At 43.3% G+C, this 20,807-nt stretch overlaps 1 protein-coding gene across 1 annotated transcript in view; it reads right to left on the bottom strand.

Annotated features, from left to right (window-relative positions):
* LOC137498455 (piggyBac transposable element-derived protein 3-like) overlaps nt 1-20,807 on the bottom strand; it is a 116,863-nt gene that overhangs the window by 4,985 nt on the left and 91,071 nt on the right. The window contains exon 2 of the mRNA XM_068225973.1: nt 1,824-2,060. Within this exon, the coding sequence (XP_068082074.1) occupies nt 1,824-2,060 (237 nt within the window). The remainder of the gene's footprint in view (nt 1-1,823; nt 2,061-20,807) is intronic.

The raw sequence follows: 20,807 nt of genomic DNA, 5'->3' as shown, positions 1-20,807 counted from the left end.
TCTGTGTCGGTGCGACGTAAAGCCCCTAGCAAAAAAAAAAAAAGAAAATGGGCATTTCATTACAAATCCTCCAGGTGAGATAGAATAATTCAGAACACGTTCTTGGCATTATTATCCGTCATGGAAATAATTAACTGGGAAAGTTTGAAAGACTAAACACTGAATAATAATAATAATAATAATAATAATAATAATAATAATAATAATAATAATAATAATAATAATAATAATAATAATAATAATAATAACATCGTTTCTAAATACTTTTATAGACTTCATTTCACATCAAGTCAAGCTCAAGAGCGAAGTGCCAAATGGAAAGTCCATCTTTGCATGATAAACAAGTATCGTTTTGAGGGGTAGCTAGAATGAACACTGTAATACAAGCCTGATGTCTGCATACTATATGAAACAGGGAATCTGTGATATGAATACTTTTCATAATGAAAAATCTGAGTTATTTACAACATTACGTATTTGAAAGAACTAATATACTACCCTTTTCTTTCTTTTTTTCCGCTTCCATCGGTTTTTGGGCTGAATAGAAACTCGATATAAGATATTTCAGAAGGCCTATATCTCATACGAATTACTTTAATGGTTCACTCACGGAGCAGGGCTTTTTGAGCTAAATTGCCATATTTCCGTACGTAAACGCTCATTCACCATGCGTCAACTAAGATTCTATGTATTAAATGACGTTATTATTCGTTTAACCTTATTATTATTTTTATTATTATTATTATTATTATTATTATTATTATTATTATTATTATTTCTTTCTTTCTTTCTTAATCTGTTTACCCTCCAGCGTTGATTTTTCCCTCGGACTCAGCGAGGGATCTCACCTCTACCGCCTCAAGGGCATTGTCATGGAGCGTGAGACTTTGGGTCTGGAATACAATTGGGGGAGGACCAGTACCTCGCCCAGGCTGCTTCACCTGCTAAGCTGAACAGGAGCCTTGTTGTGGGATGGAAAGACTGGGAGTGATAATCAAGAATGAGGGAAGCAGGCGGCCGTGGCCTTTAGTTAGATACCATCTCGGCATTTGTCTGGAGAAGTGGGAAACTAATGAAAACCACTTCGAGGATGGCTGAGGTGGGAATCGAACTCACCTCTACACAGTTGACCTCCCGAGGCTGAGTGGACCCCGTTCCAACTCTCGTACCATTTTTCACATTTCGTGGCAGAGCCGGGAATCGAACCTGGTCCTCGATGGGTGGCAACTAATCACACTAACCACTAGATCACGAAGCGGAGAGTTTAACGTTCGTCTAATAGCCACAGATTCCAAGATATGCCAGAACTCTTGAATTTTACCCTACGAGTGTTCTTTAACCAGCCGGAAGACAATGGTACTATGTTGACGCATTTTAACACTCTGCTTATTCTTCTCTTCTACGTATGAGGTCGCCGTTGCGTACTGTCACACATGTGGATTTTGCCCTTTTTTACGGCCGGATGCCCTTCTAACGCCAACACTATATGGAGGAATGTAATCACTATTGTTGTTTCTGTGGTGCTTTGTATTGTCTGAATATGGAAGGGAGAGTGTTGGAACAAACACCCAGTCCCCGAACTAGAAGAATTAATAACACGAGATTAAAAGCCCCGACTCGGCCAGGAATCGAATCCTGGACCTTCTGAATCGAAGGCCTCAACACTGATCATTCAGCCAAGGAGTCGGACCGCACTTTGACACTCTCAATGACATTAGCTTGGATCTAAACGAATATTTTTAGAACCGAAACAGCAACTTTCATGATGGAAAAGGCACGTGTCGGTTTACATTCATAAACCATATAAAAGTAATACACCTTACCGGAATCTTGAAATAGGAGGTCAGAGGAATCCAGTCGTCTTTATCCGGAATCGGAGGACCAGTAGCTTGAGGATTGTGGAATTCCACTTCCAGCTGAGGAGATAGAAGTGTATTCCCTTCGAGGACGTTGCTTGTATCCCGCTTGCGCTCCACGTGCTTTACTATGTCGCCTTCTTCAGTATCACACTGACGCTCCACACTGGCAATGTACGCGTACAGGTACCACGATACCGTCAACTGAACCAGCAATAGAAAAAGTAAACAGAAGTAGAGGACCCGAACTGGCACTTGAGCTCCACCGCATGTGGGCTTGAGCTCCGCGCACGCCTCAGCCATCACTTGGCACCGAAATAAAGAAGTGACTCCTCGTTAATCAGTGACCGAACGAATACTAAATTTGTTATCTGAAGACTGTCCTGCAGCTCAAGTGAGCGCATGCGTAGTGAACTCTGTTTACTGTATATAATTTACTTAAGAATTGTGATGTAATGGACTACAGAAGAGAGGAAGTAGAATGGGAATAACAAAAGATCTAATGCCCGCTACTCCACCAATTGACGCTTATGGGTGGAAACATGCCTGTGTTTGTGCAAATTATACTTCGTCTTTTTTTTCTTCTTCTTCTTCTCACCTGGCCCATTTGCGAGCCATCTGAGGATGGCACTAATTTGAACTAAGCCCTGTTCTATGACCAGACGGCCTTCCTGATGATGATCCTGTGTGGAGGCATTTATTCAATCTTGCGTGTTTATGGGAGGTTAGCAATGATATGCGCAAGTAAAAATGTGTATTAAAATTATCACAATGACCCAGCCTCCGATCTAAAAGAATTAAACAAACGTGATTAAAATTCCCGACCCGTAAGAGAATCGAAACTGGGCCCCTTTGAACCGAAGGCCACTACACTCACCATTCAGCCAAGAAGCGGGACAAATAATAATAATAATAATAATAATAATAATAATAATAATAATAATAATAATAATAATAATACCGAGCTCGATAGCTGCAGTCGCTTAAGTGCGGCCAGTATCCAGTATTCGGGAGATAGTAGGTTCGAACCCCACTGTCGGCAGCCCTGAAAATGGTTTTCCGTGGTTTCCCATTTCCACACCCGGCAAATGCTGGGGCTGTACCTTAATTAAGGCCACGGCCGCTTCCTTCCCACTCCTAGCCCTTTCCTGTCCCATCGTCGCCGTAAGACCTATCTGTGTCGGTGCGACGTAAAACAACTAGCAAAAAAAAAAATAATAATAAAAATAATAATAGTAATAATAATAATACTAATAATAATAATAATAATAATAATAATAATAATAATAATAATAATATCGCCTTTTAATCCGCAAATGGATATTTCTTGATATGTACATTATTAATATATGTATTTCTTGACACAGACCAGAGCAATTTGTAGCTTCCATTGAAGTCTCATTCTAATTTTATGGTTATGGGAATGTAGAAGTATCGGAGGTATGAGTGGTGCTGAGTAATGACATTCACATTACGACTAGTGCACTTGGATGGTGTGAAATGTGCTGCTCACGGGATCTTCATAACTGCAGAAGTTTAGGTGATGCTATTTGAGGATACAACCAGCCTCAAGGCTAATAACTTGACAGACGGACAGATAGACATTGATTTTTTCTCCCTATAACAATTTTCACAGTTTAAGAGACGCCGAGGTGCCAGAAGTTTGTTGCACAGGCGTTCATTACTTGTCGATTAATGTACCTATACAAGGCTCATGTATTCGAGCACCTTTTAATAACACGGGACTGAGTCAGTACTGAACTCGCAACATGGGCTCAGAAGGCTAGTACTCCACCGTGTAAGCCCTACAGCCTGTCAATAATAATAATAATAATAATAATAATAATAATAATAATAATAATAATAATAATAATAATAATAATAATAATAATAATAATAATAATCTCTTTTCGTAATCAGTTTACCGTCCGGGGTTGAATTTTCCCTCGGACTCGGCAAGGAATCTCACCTCTTCAACCTCAAGAGCAGTATCCTGGAGTGTAAGACTTGGACCGGAGGAAACAACAGGAGAGGAGGAGCAGTACCTCGCCCAGATGGCTATGCTGAACAGGGGCCTTATGGAGGTGGGGGGAGGGAAGAGTGGAATGGCTAGATAAGGAAGCAGCCGTGTCCTTAAGTTAGGTACCATCCCGGCATTTGCCTGGAGAAGTAGGAAACCATGGAAAACCACTCCGAGGATGGCTGAGGTTGGAATCGAACACCCCTCTACTCAGTTGACCACACGAGGCTGAGTGGAGCCCGTTCCAGCCCTCGTACCAGTTTTCAAATTTCGTGGCAGAGGCGGGAATCGAACCCCGGCCTCCGACGGGGGCAGCTGATAATAATATTAATAATAATAATAATAATAACCTTATGAGACTCCGGGATGCCTTTATTTTGTGTCGGTATATTTCATTATATTGGTCCCTAACCCGTTAGTAGAGAGAGCCTCACTTGGACTATGTGTAAGTAGCGTAGCATCCTGCTTCACGAATTTACCGAGCTAGAACATTTTAAGCAAACCTCGAACCTGTGGGAGTAATGGAGTCCCACTACCATTTGAGAGGCGAGGGAAATGGAATTCGATGGGCAGCTATCAGTATTAATGGGGCTTATGGAAGACGGTTTGGACACATGAAGAGAATGACAGAGGAAAGGACACCGAGGAGGATGAACGAAATGGAGATAACAGGTCAACGGCCAAGAGGAGGAACAAGAGACGCGTGGATGAAAGGAGTGGAAGAGTGTGTACAGAGAAGGGGAGAGGACTGGGCAAGAGTGACGAGGGAGAAGTGGTGGGAAGACAAGAGGAGATGGAGAGGTTTATGTTCCAAGCAGACCCGGCCAACAGCTGGAAACTGCAGATGATGATGATGAACTGCCTGAGTCCGCAAACAGGATGCATCTGGATGTGTTAAGGGTAAGTGATATTCGGGTAAGGGGAGATAACGAGGAAGAGATAGGAGATGGGAAAAGTGTACTTGACGGGTGTTAGAAAGGGAAGGGTAGAGTATGGGGTAGGACTGTTTATCAGGAATACCATTGCACGCAACATAGTTTCTGTTAGGCACGTAAATGAGCGAATGATATGGGTAGATTTGGCAGGTGGAGGAATTAGGACGAGAATTGTCTCAGTGTATTCACCATGTGAGGGTGCAGATGAGAATGAAGCTGACCAGTTTTATGAAGCATTGAGTGACATCATGGTCAGGGTAAACAGCAAGGATAGAATAGTGCTAATGGGCGATTTCAATGCGAGAGTTGGAAATATAAGTTAAGGATACGAAAGGGTGATTGGTAAATATGGAGAAGATATGGAAGTTAATGGGAATGGGAAGCATTTTGTGGAGTTCTCTGCTAGTATGGGTTTAGCAGTTACGATTCCATTCTTCAAGCATAAGGCTATTCACCGCTACACAGGAGAAGGTAGGGGTATAAGATCCATAATAGACTGTATATTAATCGAATTCGAATTCAGAAAATCTATTAGGAATGTATGGGTTGTTCGGGGATGTTTCGGTGATACACACCACTATCTGATCTGTAATGAATTAAGTATCTCTAGGCCTAGAATAGAGAAAGTGAAATATGTCTGCAAAAAATAAGGATAGAAAATATCCAGGACGAAGAAATTAGACAGAAGTACATGGATATGATTAGTGAGAAGTTTCGAACAGTAGACATTAGGCAGGTTAGGGATATAGAAAGAGAATGGGTGGCATACAGGGATGCTGTAGTAGAAACAGCAAGGGAATGCCTAGGAACAACTGTGTGTAAAGATGGGAAAAGGCGAACATCTTGGTAGAATAATGAACTGAGAGCAACTTGTAAACGTGAAAAGAAGGCTTATCAGAAATTGCTTCAAACAAGGGCTGATGTAGACAGCCAAACAAATAGTTGTATCCAGAAAGAAGTCGTGGGATGATTTTGGTATTAACCTGTAAAAGCTAGGTCAAGCAGCAGGGAAACCTTTCTGGACGGTAATAAAGAATCTTAGGAAGGGAGGTAAATAGGAAATGAATAGTGTTTTGGGTAATTCAGGTGAACTCATAATAGATTCCAACGAATCACTGGGCAGGTGGAGAGAATAGTTTGAAAATCGTGAAAGGTAGTTTTCCTGGTGGTGTCGTGAACAACAGAGCTCATGGGGAGGAGGAAAATGATGGTGAAATTACGCCTGAGGAAGTGGAAAGAGTGGTATATAAACTCCATTGTCATAAAGCAGCAGGGATAGATGAATTTAGACCTGAAATGGTGAAGTATAGTGGGTAGTATGGTATGAAATGGCTTAATAGAGTAATAAGATTAGCACGGAGTGTTGGTAAGGTACCTTGAGATTGGTCAAAGGCAGTAATTGCAGCCATCTCTAAGCAAGAGAACAGTAAAGTTTGCAACAACTATCGAGCTATCTCATTGATTAGTATACCAGGCAAAGTATTCACAGGCATCTTTCAAGGTAGAGTGCGATCAGTGGTTGAGAGGAAGTTGGATGAAAACCAGTGTGGTTTCAAACCACAGAATGGCTATCAGTATCAGATTTTCAGTATGCGCCAGCTAACTGAAAAATGCTACGAGAGGAATAGCCAATTACGTTTATTTTTCGTAGATCTAGGGAAGGCATATGACAGGGTACCGAGGGAAAAGGTGTTCGCCAAACTGGGGGACTATGGAATAAGGGTAGATTATTAAAATCAATCAAAGGCATTTATGCTGACAATTTGGGTGCAGTGAGATTTGATGGTAGAATGAGTTTTTGGTTCAGGGTATTTACAGGGCTTAGGCAATACTGTAATCTTTCACATCCGGGCGAGTTGGCCATGCGGTTAGGAGCGCGCAGCTGTGAGCTCGCTTCCGGTAGATAGTGGGTTCGAACCAGACTGTCGGTAGCCCTGAAGAAGTTTTTCCGTGATTTCCCATTTTCACACCAGGGAAATGCTGGGGCTCTACCTTAATTAAGGCCACGGACGCTTCCTTCCCATTCCTAGGCCTTTCCTGTCCCATCGTCGCCATAAGACCTATCAGTGTCGGTGCGACGCAAAGCAACTAGCAAAAAAAAAAGTCTGTCACCTCTGTTGTATGTAGTTTACATGGATCATCTGCTGAATGGTATAAAGTGATAGGGAGGGATTCAGTTAGGTGGAAATGTAGTAAGCAGTCTGGCCTATGCTGACGACTTGGTCTTAATGGCAGATTGTGCCGGAAGCTTGCAGTCTAATATCTTGGAAATTGAAAATAGCTCCAATGAGTATGGTATGAACATCAGCCTTTCCAAGACTAAATTGATGTCAGTAGATAAGAAGTACAAGAGAATCGAATGTCAGATTGGTGATACAAAGCTGCAACATTTAGATAATTTCAAGTATTTAGGATGTGTGTTCTCCCAGGATGTTAATATAGTAAGCAAGATTGAATCAAGTTGCAGTAAAGCGAATGCAGTGAGCTCGCAGTTGCGATCAACAGTATTCTGTAAGAAGAAAGCCAGCTCCCGGACGAAACTATCCTTACATCGGTCTGTTTTCAGACCAACTTTGCTTTACGGGAGCGAAAGCTATGTGGACTCAGGATATCTTATTCATAAGTTAGAAGTAAGAGACGTGAAAGTAACGAAAATACTTGCTGGTACATACAGGTGTGAACAATGGCAGGAGTGTAATCGGAATGAGGAGGTAAAGACTAAGGTATGAACTCGATGGATGAAGCTGTACGCATAAACCGGCTTCGGTGGTGGGGTCATGTGAGGCGAATGGAGGAGGATAGGTTACCTAGGAGAATAATGGACTCTGTTATGGAGGGTAAGAGAAGTAGAGGGATACCTAGACGACGATGGTTAGACGCAGTTTCAAACAATTTAAAGATAAGAGGTGTAGAACTAAATGAGGTCACAGCACTAGTTGCAAATAGAGGATTGTGGCGACGTTTAATAAATTCACAAAAGCTTGCAGACTGAACGCCGAATGATTTAACGGTCTATAATGATGATGTACACTGACTGACAGAGCAAATGCAACACCAAGAAGGAGTGGTCAGAACTTTATGCCAATTGCAGGGTAGACTGACGTCACTGAGGTATGCTCATGATGTGAAATGCCCCGCTGTGCTGCGCACGTAGCGAACGATAAATGGGACACGGCGTTGGCGAATGGCCCACTTCGTACCGTGATTTCTCAGCCGACAGTCATTGTAGAACGTGTTGTCGTGTGCCACAGGACACGTGTATAGCTAAGAATGCCAGGCCGCCGTCAAAGGAGGCATTTCCAGCAGACAGAAGACTGTACGAGGGGTATGGTGATCGGGCTGAGAAGGGCAGGTTGGTCGCTTCGTCAAATCGCAGCCGATACCCATAGGGATGTGTCCACGGTGCAGCGCCTGTGGCGAAGATGGTTGGCGCAGGGACATGTGGCACGTGCGAGGGGTCCAGGCACAGCCCGAGTGACGTCATCACGCGAGGATCGGCGCATCCGCCGCCAAGCGGTGGCAGCCCCGCACGCCACGTCAACCGCCATTCTTCAGCATGTGCAAGACACCCTGGCTGTTCCAATATCGACCCGAACAATTCCTCGTCGATTGGTTGAAGGAGGCCTGCACTTCCGGCGTCCGCTCAGAAGATTACCATTGACTCCACAGCATAGACGTGCACGCCTGGCATGATGCCGGGCTAGAGCGACTTGGATGAGGGAATGGCGGAACGTCGTGTTCTCCGATGAGTCACGCTTCTGTTCTGTCAGTGATAGTCACCGCAGACGAGTGTGGCGTCGGCGTGGAGAAAGGTCAAATCCGGCAGTAACTGTGGAGCGCCCTACCGCTAGACAACGCGGCATCATGCTTTGGGGCGCTATTGCGTATGATTCCACGTCACCTCTAGTGCGTATTCAAGGCACGTTAAATGCCCACCGCTACGTGCAGCATGTGCTGCGGCCGGTGGCACTCCCGTACCTTCAGGGGCTGCCCAGTGCTCTGTTTCAGCAGGATAATGCCCGCCCACACACTGCTCGCATCTCCCAACAGGGTCTACGAGGTGTACAGATGCTTCCGTGGCCAGCGTACTCTCCGGATCTCTCACCAATCGAACACGTGTGGGATCTCATTGGACGCCGTTTGCAAACTCTGCCCCAGCCTCATACGGACGACCAACTGTGGCAAATGGTTGACAGAGAATGGAGAACCATCCCTTAGGACACCATCCGCACTCTTATTGACTCTGTACCTCGACGTGTTTCTGCGTGCATCGCCGCTCGCATTGGTCCTACATCCTACTGAGTCGATGCCGTGCGCATTGTGTAACCTGCATATCGGTTTGAAATAAACATCAATTATTCGTCCGTGCCGTCTCTGTTTTTTCCCCAACTTTCATCCCTTTCGAACCACTCCTTCTTGGTGTTGCATTTGCTCTGTCAGTCAGTGTATATATAAAAAACTAGAAAACCATGGCACTACAGCCCTTGAAGGGCCTTGGCCTACCAAGCGACCACTGCTCAGCCCGAAGGCCTGCAGATTGAGAGGTGTCGTGTGGTCAGCACGACGAATCCTCTCGGCCGTTATTCTTGGCTTTCTAGACCGGGGCCGCTATCTCACCGTCAGATGGCTCCTCAATTCTAATCACGTAGGCTGAGTGGACCTCGAACCAGCCCTCAAGTCCAGGTAAAATTCCATGACCTGGTCGGGAATCGAACCCGTGGCCTCCGGGTAAGAGGCACCCCTACACCACGGGGCTGGCGTATGATGTATATATGTATGTATTTATTCTATTGACCGTTGTTTGAACAACATTTCGTCAGCATCTGTGTCTACAATTTACTACAAACAACAGATGGACGAAACTCATTAGTTTACAACAGAGGGCACTTGAAAGAAACTCCTACGTTCAAGAACATAACAAGTATAAGGGTATCACAATTTTTTAACGAGAGAGGAAGAATGAACCACTGGCTGGTAGCAATGCAGTGAACAATAAGTCAGATTCTCAATTAAGCAGTCTTCGAAAAGTACATCACATCATTAAGTAAAGAATTGTTTTGCCTCCGGGACACTAATGTAGCACCGGTCGGGAATGGCGCTAACTTAATAGATGTCGCTGTTAAGATTTTTTTAAAATCCACAGTTCTAGTCCTTTGGACAAGCAATTGAACATTGAAAAAGGGAACTTTTAATACATGGAGGAGAAATAAACGACGAGATTGTTTATAATGTACAAAATATTTATTGCTATGATTAAATACAAATGATTACATCTTTTGTGAGATGCATTTGACTTTCCTTCTTTTCAAATTGTTTAGCTTGCTTCTCGAACTCCTCACTAATGACGTCTTTAAAGGTCGATGGTTTGAAAGGCCGCTGGACTCGTGATTGATACATCCTCAACATGTGATTTCTTTTGTTTTTGTACCGATACAGTAAGTGCTATAGTATAACGTACAGTATACATCATGGTCCGCCTCTGTGGTGTAGTGGTTAGCGTGATTAGCTGCCACCACCGGAGGTCCGTGTTCGATTCCCGGGTTCGATGCCACGAAATTTGAAAAGTGGTACGAGGGCTGGAACGGGGTCCACTCAGCCTCGGGAGGTCAACTGAGTAGAGGTGGGTTCGATTCCCACCTCAGCCATCCTGGAAGTGGTTTTCCGTGGTTTCCCACTTCACCTCCAGGCGAATGCCGGGATGGTACCTAACTTAAGGCCACGGCCGATTCCTTCCCTCATCCTTGCCTATCCCTTCCAATCTTCCCATCCCCCTACAAGGCCCCTGTTCACCATAGCAGGTGAGGCCGCCTGGGAGAGGTACTGGTCATACTCCCCAGTTGTATCCCCGACCAAGAGTCTGAAGCTCCAGGACACTGCCCTTGAGGCGGTAGAGGTGTGATCCCTCGCTGAGTCCGAGGGAAAAGCCGAACCTGGAGGGTAAACAGATGATGATGATGATGATAATACATCATTTCGAGTGGTGTCATCTTGCTGAAAACTACATCGAGGGTCGTTCTGTTATGAGTACTGATCCCTTTATTTGCAACCAAAGGACGTTTTCGTGTTAGTGGCATAATGGCACACGACATACTCACGTGATTCATTGTTAGATAACATAAACACAAACCGGAAACTCATTGGTTGACTAACTCTGCCACTAGTATCGCTGTTGTCACATCATACATTACCCCATTCAAATCGAACTGGAGACCTTAGTTTTGCGAATTTCAAAAATCTGGCACAAGATTTTTTGTAAAAAATATCAGTCTATTTATTGAAATATTTAAAATGAACATCGGATAATAATTATGGAGCAAAATCATTTTTAAAAATTGGCTTTTTTTTCGTGAATGACATTTGAACCAGATATGATTTTCAAATGTTTACTTTTCCATTTGATAGAGCTCTACAAATCACGCGTTTTGACCCCTTCACTATTTCTCTAGCTTGAATACTTTAAACACAATAGAGTTAAATAGCTTAAATTTACGTTTTTGTTAAAGTCTGCGATCTAACAAACATTTTCAATGTTAAAAGACGTATCGAGAAGCATCATAGAGGTAAGGTAAGGGTGTGTTCTGCCCGAAGGCAGGTCCGAACCTCCACAGAGGTGTACTTGAGCCGGAGTTTACGTACGGTAGGGTGGCCAGTTCCTTTCCGCTCCTCCACTCCCTTACCCCCCACCAACAGCGAGTGGCAACCCATCCACTTCTCGACCACGCCCAATATTGCTTAACTTCGGAGATCTCACGGGATCCGGTGTTTCTACACGGCTACGGCCGTTGGCAAGCATCATAGAGACTACACTTAAATGGGATATGTTTGAGATCGCCATCCTCCGCATACTGACAGCGACAGAACGTAGAATCTATAACTCCTATACAATGAATATATAAAGGGTATGCACAACGATTTAACCTCATTCGAATGAGTGAAACTATTATACCTTGTGATCGATGAATCTATGAAAACTACGATTTGAAGGGAATGTTGGGTTTCACCACAACGTAAGCTCTATCCTTGTGAAGCTTAGATGTTTTCCCATTCTGTTAGACCACTTACGACAAAATTGTTGTTGCATGATCGGCATAAAGTCCATCAATCCCTCTAAACACACCTTTGGCGAGTACATATGCCTTTTCATTGCCATAAATTCCACTATGTCCTTTAACCAAAAGAAATGCTACGAAGCAACATCAAGTGTAAATATTTGACCGAACAAGTTGGCCGTGCAGTTAGGGGCGCGCAGCTGTGAGCTTGTATTCGGGAGATAATGGGTTCAAACCCCACTGTCGACAGCTCTGAAGATGGGTTCCCGTGGTTTTCCATTAATTAATTAATACCACGGTCCCTTCCTCCCCAATCCTACCCATTTCCTATCCCATCGTCGCCATAAAAGGTATCCGTGCTGGTGCGACGTAAAACAAATTGCAAAATACACATTTAAAGACCGGGCGAGTTGGCCCTGCGGTTAGAGGCGCGTGGATGTGAGCTTGCATCCGGGAGATAGTGGGTTCGAATCCCACTGTCTGGAGCCCTGAAGATGGTTTTCCGTTGTTGCCCATTTTCACACCAGGAAAATGCTGGGGCTGTACCTTAATTAAGGCCACGGCCGCTTCTTTCCAACTCCTAGGCCTTTCCTATCCCATCGTCGCCTTAAGACCGATCTGTGTAAGTGCGACGTAAAGCCTGTAGCAAAACAATGAAGCATATTCAAAGCACAGTTCACAATGCCATACAAGTAATCATGAGTTCGGAGCCCCCAATAAAGGTCTTTGTAATTTCTTCACAACACTTTGTGAGTCCGTAATGATGAGAGCGGGGTTTGATCACTTGCGTGAGCCGGGCTCAGTAGCTCGGATGGTAGAGCACTGGCCTTCTTAGCCCAACTTAGCAGGTTTGATCCTGGCTCAGTTCGCTGGTATTTGAAGGTGCTCAAATACGTCAGCCTCGTGTCGGTAGATTAACTTGCGCGTAAACGAACTCCTGCGGGACAAAATTCCGCCACTTCGGTGTCTCTGAAAGCCGTGAAAGTAATTAGTGGCAATGACATTATTATCACTTGCGTGACAAAGTCGAAATGCAGCGCGTATAACTAAATTTTCCGCGGTATTAACAAAGGTTTCAGGTGGTAGTTTGAATATACCACTGTCGGCAGTAATATGCATATCCTACTGAGTCATCGAATTTGGAACCATCCGTGTAGGCCTAGATGTAAGTAACTTTAAGCCATATAAAGCGAATCAGTGCCGGAATGTATAAGAGCCTCCTTGTTAAAGTAGCTATGTAGATAGTACATAGACGGTGTGTAGAATACTGGTAACTGATATTGTCTAAATGTTGCAGTCACTTCAGGGTTGATGTTGAGATGCAACAACACACGTATTCTTCCCATGTTCCAGTCACTAAATGTTAACACAGCATCATTGACTCCCCATTTCAAAGTTCTTAACCCCACAAATACATTTTTGGGCACTCGAGTCCAGATAATGTTGTTGAAAGACTCGTTGGGATTCTGAGTGCGCCCATGTAGACACATTCTGAGAAGGTCTGGATGAACTACATCGCTGTAGATTGGCTTGATAGCTTCCACAACTGCTTCAGGTATAGAATTCTTATGTTCAAAATAGCTGTCCTGAATTTTCAGCCTTCCGAAACTTACAACATTTTTCAGGTCCAGGTGGACAAAGTGAATGTATTGGCTGCCTGTCACTTGAGAGTTTGTGAATGTATGTGACCCAGACTGCTTTCTTCATACTTTCTGAAATGTTTACGTTATTTCTGATTGCCATGCCATGATACCGCTGAAGTTCATTTATTGTTTTATCAGTCTGTCGACCCCTCAGTAGCTTCCCATCTAACAATACAGCGGTGCGCAGAGTTTGTTTCGGTTTTCTGAACCGTGTGCCCATCTCCTTCCGAACATGCCCAACATATTCCGAAAAAATAAAAGTCTACGCTTTCATTCCCAAAACGCATTAATAACACATCGTTTCGACTAATCACGTGTGCATTTCACTAAGAGGCATCATCAAACATTGCCTTTAAAGTACATTTTAAATCAATAAGGAATGAATTGAATAATTCGAAATCGTTCGTAATTCGTGGGTGTGTGTTGGAAAGGCAAGAATGCGATCTTATGTTAGCTATGCCATGCACTACATTCTCTATAGACTGTTTCAAACGGGATATGTCTCTCGTCTTCCTGTAGCATGTCATGAATTTGAACTTCCAGGATCAAGTTCAGAAAATATGTCTGTTGCAAATAAAAAGGGAGATACGTCACTATTCGATCATTTCTTAACTTCTGACAAGGAAATCAAGTCCCTTCAGTATAATAATATAATAGAATTTGTGGGACAAATGGTTCGTGAGTAAAAATGAAATGGCGTATGGCTTTTAGTGCCGGGAGTGTCCGAGGATATGTTCGGCTCGCCAGGTGCAGGTCTTTTGATTTGACTCCCGCAGGCGACCTGAGCGTCGTGATGAGGATGAAATGATGATGAAGACGACACATACACCCAGCCCCCGTGTCAGCGAAATTAACCAACTTTGGTTAAAATTCCCGACCCTGCCGGGAATCGAACCCGAGACCCGTGTGGCCAAAGGCCAGCACGCTAATCATTTAGCCATGGAGCCTGGCGGTTCGTGAGTAATCTGATATAAGTGTTGTTGGTAAGGAGAACGAAAATCAAGACCACTTCTTAGACTATGTTTACGGTGCATTCCTGTTGAAAAGGGAAAAGACCTTGTGACCTTCTTCATTTATCTACACTATTATTGTGATTTTTACTGATTGGAGTGACTGAGTGTGTTAACTCGCTACGGCTGCGGAGCCAAGCTCTGCATTCGGGAGACGAGAGGGGTCGAAACATACCATCGGCAGTTCTGAGAATGGTTATGGCTGTTTAATAAACGAACTATGGATATTGCCTGTAAGAGGCAAGGACAATCCTGTGCGAGTCGAACGAGGAAACTTGTGCATACGCGCGGAGCATTTTCTCTGTCCCCATCATACACCCCACTTCCTCTCCCACCCGTTCTCTTCCCCAAAGCACAGCAGCAGCTTGTGTTCTAACGTAGAAAATACGGCGAGTTCGTCGATTTGAATCGCACGCCCGGAAGTAAAAAAGTAACCTCATTTTCTCGAAAAGAAAACTTATCTCCGCCAATCCCATTGCACTATCGTTAACATAACACGAAGAGCGTCTGTGATTTTTTTGTCGGTACAGTTCTCATACACCCTGTATTTACTATTCATATGTACTATGAAGGGGCGTGATTAGCTCGTTGGCTTAGATGCTGGCTTCCCACACGGAAGGCTGAGATTCAAAAGCTGGTCGATCCTGGGTTGAGATGTTCATCTCAAAAATTGCTTGGCGTCAGGAAGGGCATCCGACCTTAAACCCCCAGTGAAAACCAAAATGAGCCTGGGTGGCTCCAGCGACCCCAGAAATAACTGGGACAGGCTGAAGAGAAAATAATATCATGCGAAATTTTGGAAGTTCAAATGATGAAACAAACGTCTGCCCAGTGGCTTTTACACTCTTCCCGAACAAACGATCCCCTGTGGGTGGGGGACGCATACGAAGAACACATCCACGGTATCCCCTGCCTTTCGTAAGAGGAGACTACAAGGGGAGACCAAGTGTTTAACGAATTCGAACCATGAGACTACTTCTAACTAGTACTACCACGCGGGGAACACCATAGGTCGCTTTTGCTTGCGCGTAGTACCACTACGTTAGGAACAAAATAGGTTTGTGATTAGTAGCAACAGAGTGCGCTGCCGCCTTTTACAGTACATGTGATTGGTGCCACTATATAAGCGACACCATGGTTCAGGCTTGCCTATGATTTGTACCCACTATGTGAGGAACACCACGGGATAGCGCGAGTTACGCTACTTTTGATTAGTACCGCAACATGAAAAACACCATGGCTCCACTTTCCTGGTGATAAGTATCATTATGAGGGGCCAATAACTTGGATTTAGGACTCCTTCAGACTACAAGCATCATCGATTCAGTATTGTGCTTTAGGCGCAGTCCCTTGGTCAGTGATACTATTACTTAACGCTAGTTTCTGTGAATGTGACGCCTTGCGGGTCGGATCCACTGATTGTTTTAAATTCATATTCATCCATTCATTCTTCGTCCTCACATTTTGAATCCTGGTCAGTGGAGAATTTTGGACTTTTAATTTGTCATTATGTTGTGTCTCACTTCGTACCATTAGGGGGCGATGACCTAGATGTTAAGCCGCATAAAACAATTTTTTTTTGCTAGTGGCTTTACGTCGCACCGACACAGATAGATCTCATGGCGACGATGGGAGAGGAAAGGCCTAGGAATTGGAAGGCCGTGGCCCTAATTAAGGTACAGCCCCAGCATTTGCCGGGTGTGAAAATGGGAAACCACGGAAAACCATCTTCAGGGCTGCTGACAGTGGGATTCGAACCCACTATCTCCCGACTCCAGGCTCACAGCCGCGCGCCCCTAACCGCACGGCCAACTCGCCCGATCTTTGAACAACAAGCATCATCATCATCATCATCAGCATCATCATCACCCGAACGAACGACGAGAGACATACGTCCGAGTTTTCCTCCTTCTTGAAACTATTGCAGAATGGAATACCAGAAATGTGACTGTTGATTTTGAATTTCTGGCAGTAACAATAATCAAACCGGACCTCCGACGACGACTGCTAATAATGCTAACCGCTACACTACGGAGGTCAACACTTTTATATGAAGTTTCTCGGGAGAAAATGGCAAGATTTGGGATTAACTCGCGAAAAGGGGGGGAAATGAACTGAGACTTCACATTCTGATTTGTCCTGCACTGGGTTTCCTTTTTGACTGCTGGCATGAAAAGCATTCCCATGAACCTGAGGTCGCAGAGCATTCTGAGACTGTAGATTAGTTTGGGGAGAGTTTGTCGGAAAACAGTAACGTCTTCGTCTAGTTTCGAAGTTGCCATAAGATGCAACATAGAACTGCCCACGCTGTAGTATTATGGTACGACAAAATTTAACAATGCGCTTGGAAAGGCGAACCCTACAATCAAGGACGTTAACGAATGTACGAAGACAGAAACGAACACACAGCGTGTGAGCTAATGAGGGCAAAATTAAATATGGAAGGAAAACGAAGGAAAACAGCAATACGAAATTAGACGAAAGACTGGAAAATACCAGTGGAAATGTACAAGAAGAATGGCAATATCGGAGACTGCTTGAAAACCCATCTCCTACTTGTAAAATCAGTTTCAACTATTTTGAATTATGAAACCTTCACGCCCAATAATACTTTTGATTGAGAGGCACGGATCATATTGGGCGCTAATTACAGGGTACCACAATTCCAAGAATACGTTCGAATGACAGTTGTACGGTAGGTACACGGACCCTACTGGGTGCGATTTACAGGACACTGGTATTATCAACCACGTTGAACATCAAAAAAGAACAAGAAAAGTACAGTTTGTATGTAATACTACTTTAGTGTCAGAATTCGGTAAATTCAGGTGATTGTGATAGGGGCTGCCTGGCCGAGGCGGTAAAGGCATGCTCGGTTCATCCGGAAGGACGTGGATTCGATTCCCCGTCAGGAATTCTAAAAAAGTAAGAAGCAAAATTTCCACTTCGGGAGTTGCGTATGACCACGAGGTTCACTCAGCTTACACCAAAAATGAGTACCAAGCTAATTACTGGGGGAAATGGTCACCGGGCGTTCAGGTAACTACTCTAAACCACCAAGTGCGGACGTAACGGATAATGAAAGCCTTTACCTCCCAACCCTCACCAGGATTACTTGATTCGAAAACTGGAAAAATCCAAAGAAAAGCGGCTCGATTTTTTCTGGGTGATTTCCGATGAAAGAGTAGCGTTACGAAAATGTTGCGAAGTTTGGTCTGGGAAGACGTGGGAGGAAGGAGACTAGCTGCTCGACTAAGTGCTATGTTCCGAGCCGTCAGTGGGGAGATTGCGTGGAATGACATTAGTAGACGAATAAGTTTGAGTGGTGTTTTTAAAAGTAGGAAAGATCACGATATGAAAATAAAGATGGAATTCAAGGGGAAAAATTGGGGCAAATATTCGTTTATAGGAAGAGGAGTTAGTGATTGGAATAATTTACCAAGGTAGATGTTCAATAAATTTTCAATTTTTTTGCAATATTATTTAAGAAAAGGCTAGGCAACAAAAACAGATATTGAATCTGCCACCTGGACGACTGCCACAAATGCAAATCAGTGGTGATTGATCGGTGACTGATTGAAACCTATTGCAAAGTGCTTCATATCAGCCAATCAGCTGATGTCCCAAGAAGAAAATTCGTTGTCACATGAATCGAAGACAGGAGCCTTCGACAGTTGATGTTAAGGTGTTATTCTTCGTTTTCTGGCCATGTTTTATAGAACTGTGTAAGTTGTTTCATCCACGTCTATCTTATTATCCTCTGAAACTCTGAGTGTCTTAGGTTTATCGCTGGGAACCAGACTTACAAGCAATTTTCCTACTTGGGATTGAATCACTCGCAACCAATGTCGGCGAAGAGAAACAACACCACTGTATATTAACCTTTGTGAACAATGGAATGCATATGAGAGGGAAATTCATACATTCAGTAAATGCCATTAGTTTTGCTTACATATGAGTGTCAGTGGATGAGTTACAATCGTGCATCATAATTAATCCCGGGCTCTATCTATGTACATGAACTGGAATCATCCTCACAATATTTGGCATTCACTAACCTACTCCAACAAAAGGTTCTTCGACCACATAAACTCGTGCTGTATACTTATTTACGTGAGCAATGTATTAAATTAATACATAGTATTAACGGAAATAATTTACCTGTAATTCCTTTTCCGGAAAAATTCCTTATGATTACATACTCAAACAATTCTGAAATGCTCGTTTTCCTCGGCTCTTCCAGTAACAATGTAACTGGAGGTAGTAGTAGTTAGTGGTAGTAAGAGTTGTATAGTAATTAGGTATTCGCTAATTATATATATAACGTATTTTGCCCTCCAAGGAGCACGTAGAACCAATACTTAGCACTGGACTTCTTGTTCTCTTTATCTTCCCAAACCTTCCTCATCCTTTCACTTTGGGCTTGTCTTCTCTCCTGTGTCCCAGCATTTTTAAGTTTCAAGATCTTGGCTGTTGGGTTCCTGGATGTGAACGTATGTGAATTGATTTTCTGTCTGAATGTAGTCCGTGTAATTCCCAGTGGGACAATATTAATTTCGGCAAGGTCGCTTTGAGTGTCTACTATAAAGCGTAATTTGGTTTGTCGGCTTCCTTTAACGGTGGAAAAGACTATTTGGTCAGTCGAAAGTCGTCCATTCGTTCTATATGTCCGTAAGGTTTCATGCACCTCTTCCATGCAACTGAGGAGAATCACTCAGTCATAAAATACAGTTGTTCTGAACTTTTACACACCCAGATACGGTATTGAATCTTGGGTCCAAATTGCTTCCTGAGTATCTGCCATTCTATTTTTTCTATGTCCTTGATGCTGATGGCTCAGGATGACGTCTTAATTCCGTAAAATGCTTCCGGGAGAACAACGGTGTGGTAGTGTCGGAGTTTGGCTTTGCTGGAAAGCGATTGCTTATTGTACGTATTTTTTCTGCGCGTTTTATATTAGCTATCATTCCACTTCCAGTGTTTCCGATGATAATTTCACCTAAGTACTTGAAGTGCTTAACTTCTGTGATGTTGCAATATTTGGTTGCAAGTGATGTCAGGATTTGGTTCATGTAGTACATGTATTGTGTTTTCTCGTAAAAGATTTCGAGGCAGGTTTTGATGGCGATTTCATGATCTTTCTCGATAGCATATCTGGCTTCCTCACGAGTGCGGGTAATTATTGCTAGGTCGTCAGCAAAAGCAAGGCACATTATATTGATTCTCTTATCTTTGCTTCCCATACTTATTCCAGGTACTTCCCTCTCGCAGGTTTTGATGATCTTATCCGGTACCAGATTAAACAATAGTGAGGACAACCCATCACCCTGTCTTACTTCTGATCTGAGTTGATATATATATTTACAATTTGCTCTACGTCGCACCGACACAGATAAATATTATGGCGGCGATGGGATACGAAAGGGATAGGATTGGAAAGGAACCGACCGTGGCCTTAATTAAGGTACCGTACTGTGCCATATCATATATGCCCCAAACAGTAATTATATAATATGGTGTAATATTGAGTATTTAATATAAGAAGGAGTCATGGTGTAATATACAAGTTGCGTAATGCAGTATTCCGGCAGCGCGTAGCTTCAGTAATAACTTCTTATCTTTCATAGCAACAGTGAATATCTCGGGTATTCCGTATGATTCAATCGGGGATTTACGAGAGTGTTTGAGAGCGGCCGATTATAAAAAGGACCAATCACAGCCCTGGAAGCGATATTGCAGAATGAAGGGATTTACAAAACAAATTTAGTCAGTCTTACCAACTTTGAGATTTACAGTGCTGTACTACTCTTTATTTTATTAGGCAGTCTATTATAAAGCCATACTCCACGTTTTTGATATGAAATAGAAGCAAGTTGAACATTTAAAAAAACTACCTGTAGACAGTTGCAATACTTAATTTGAATTAATAAAGTAATTAACATATTTCTATTGAATCAGCGCTTTTGCAGAGTAGTGGGCGAGCAATACCGTCATCGCATCAGTGGAATCCCCGATGATATGACTAATACCGGAAGTTTGGTGCATATAGCAGCTTCTGGAGATGGAAAGCTGCGGGTCGGTGTTCCTTGTATTCAGCCAGCGTTGTATGAAAGTAACTTTTACAGTGACGATTTTTAATCGAACAAGTACATATAGTTTGTGAAAGCTGAAACGTTATTGTTTTGAGAATATAATACCTATATGCAAGTGAATATAACTAAGACGATAGTTACTGTCGATATTTCCGAACCCGTATATGTAATTTGCATTTGGATTGTGCAAATACCGTGATCG

Source organism: Anabrus simplex, chromosome 2 (assembly GCF_040414725.1).
Source record: "Anabrus simplex isolate iqAnaSimp1 chromosome 2, ASM4041472v1, whole genome shotgun sequence".
In the NCBI taxonomy this organism is placed as follows: Eukaryota; Metazoa; Arthropoda; class Insecta; order Orthoptera; family Tettigoniidae; genus Anabrus; species Anabrus simplex.
This window is presented reverse-complemented; position numbering and strand designations above follow the sequence as displayed.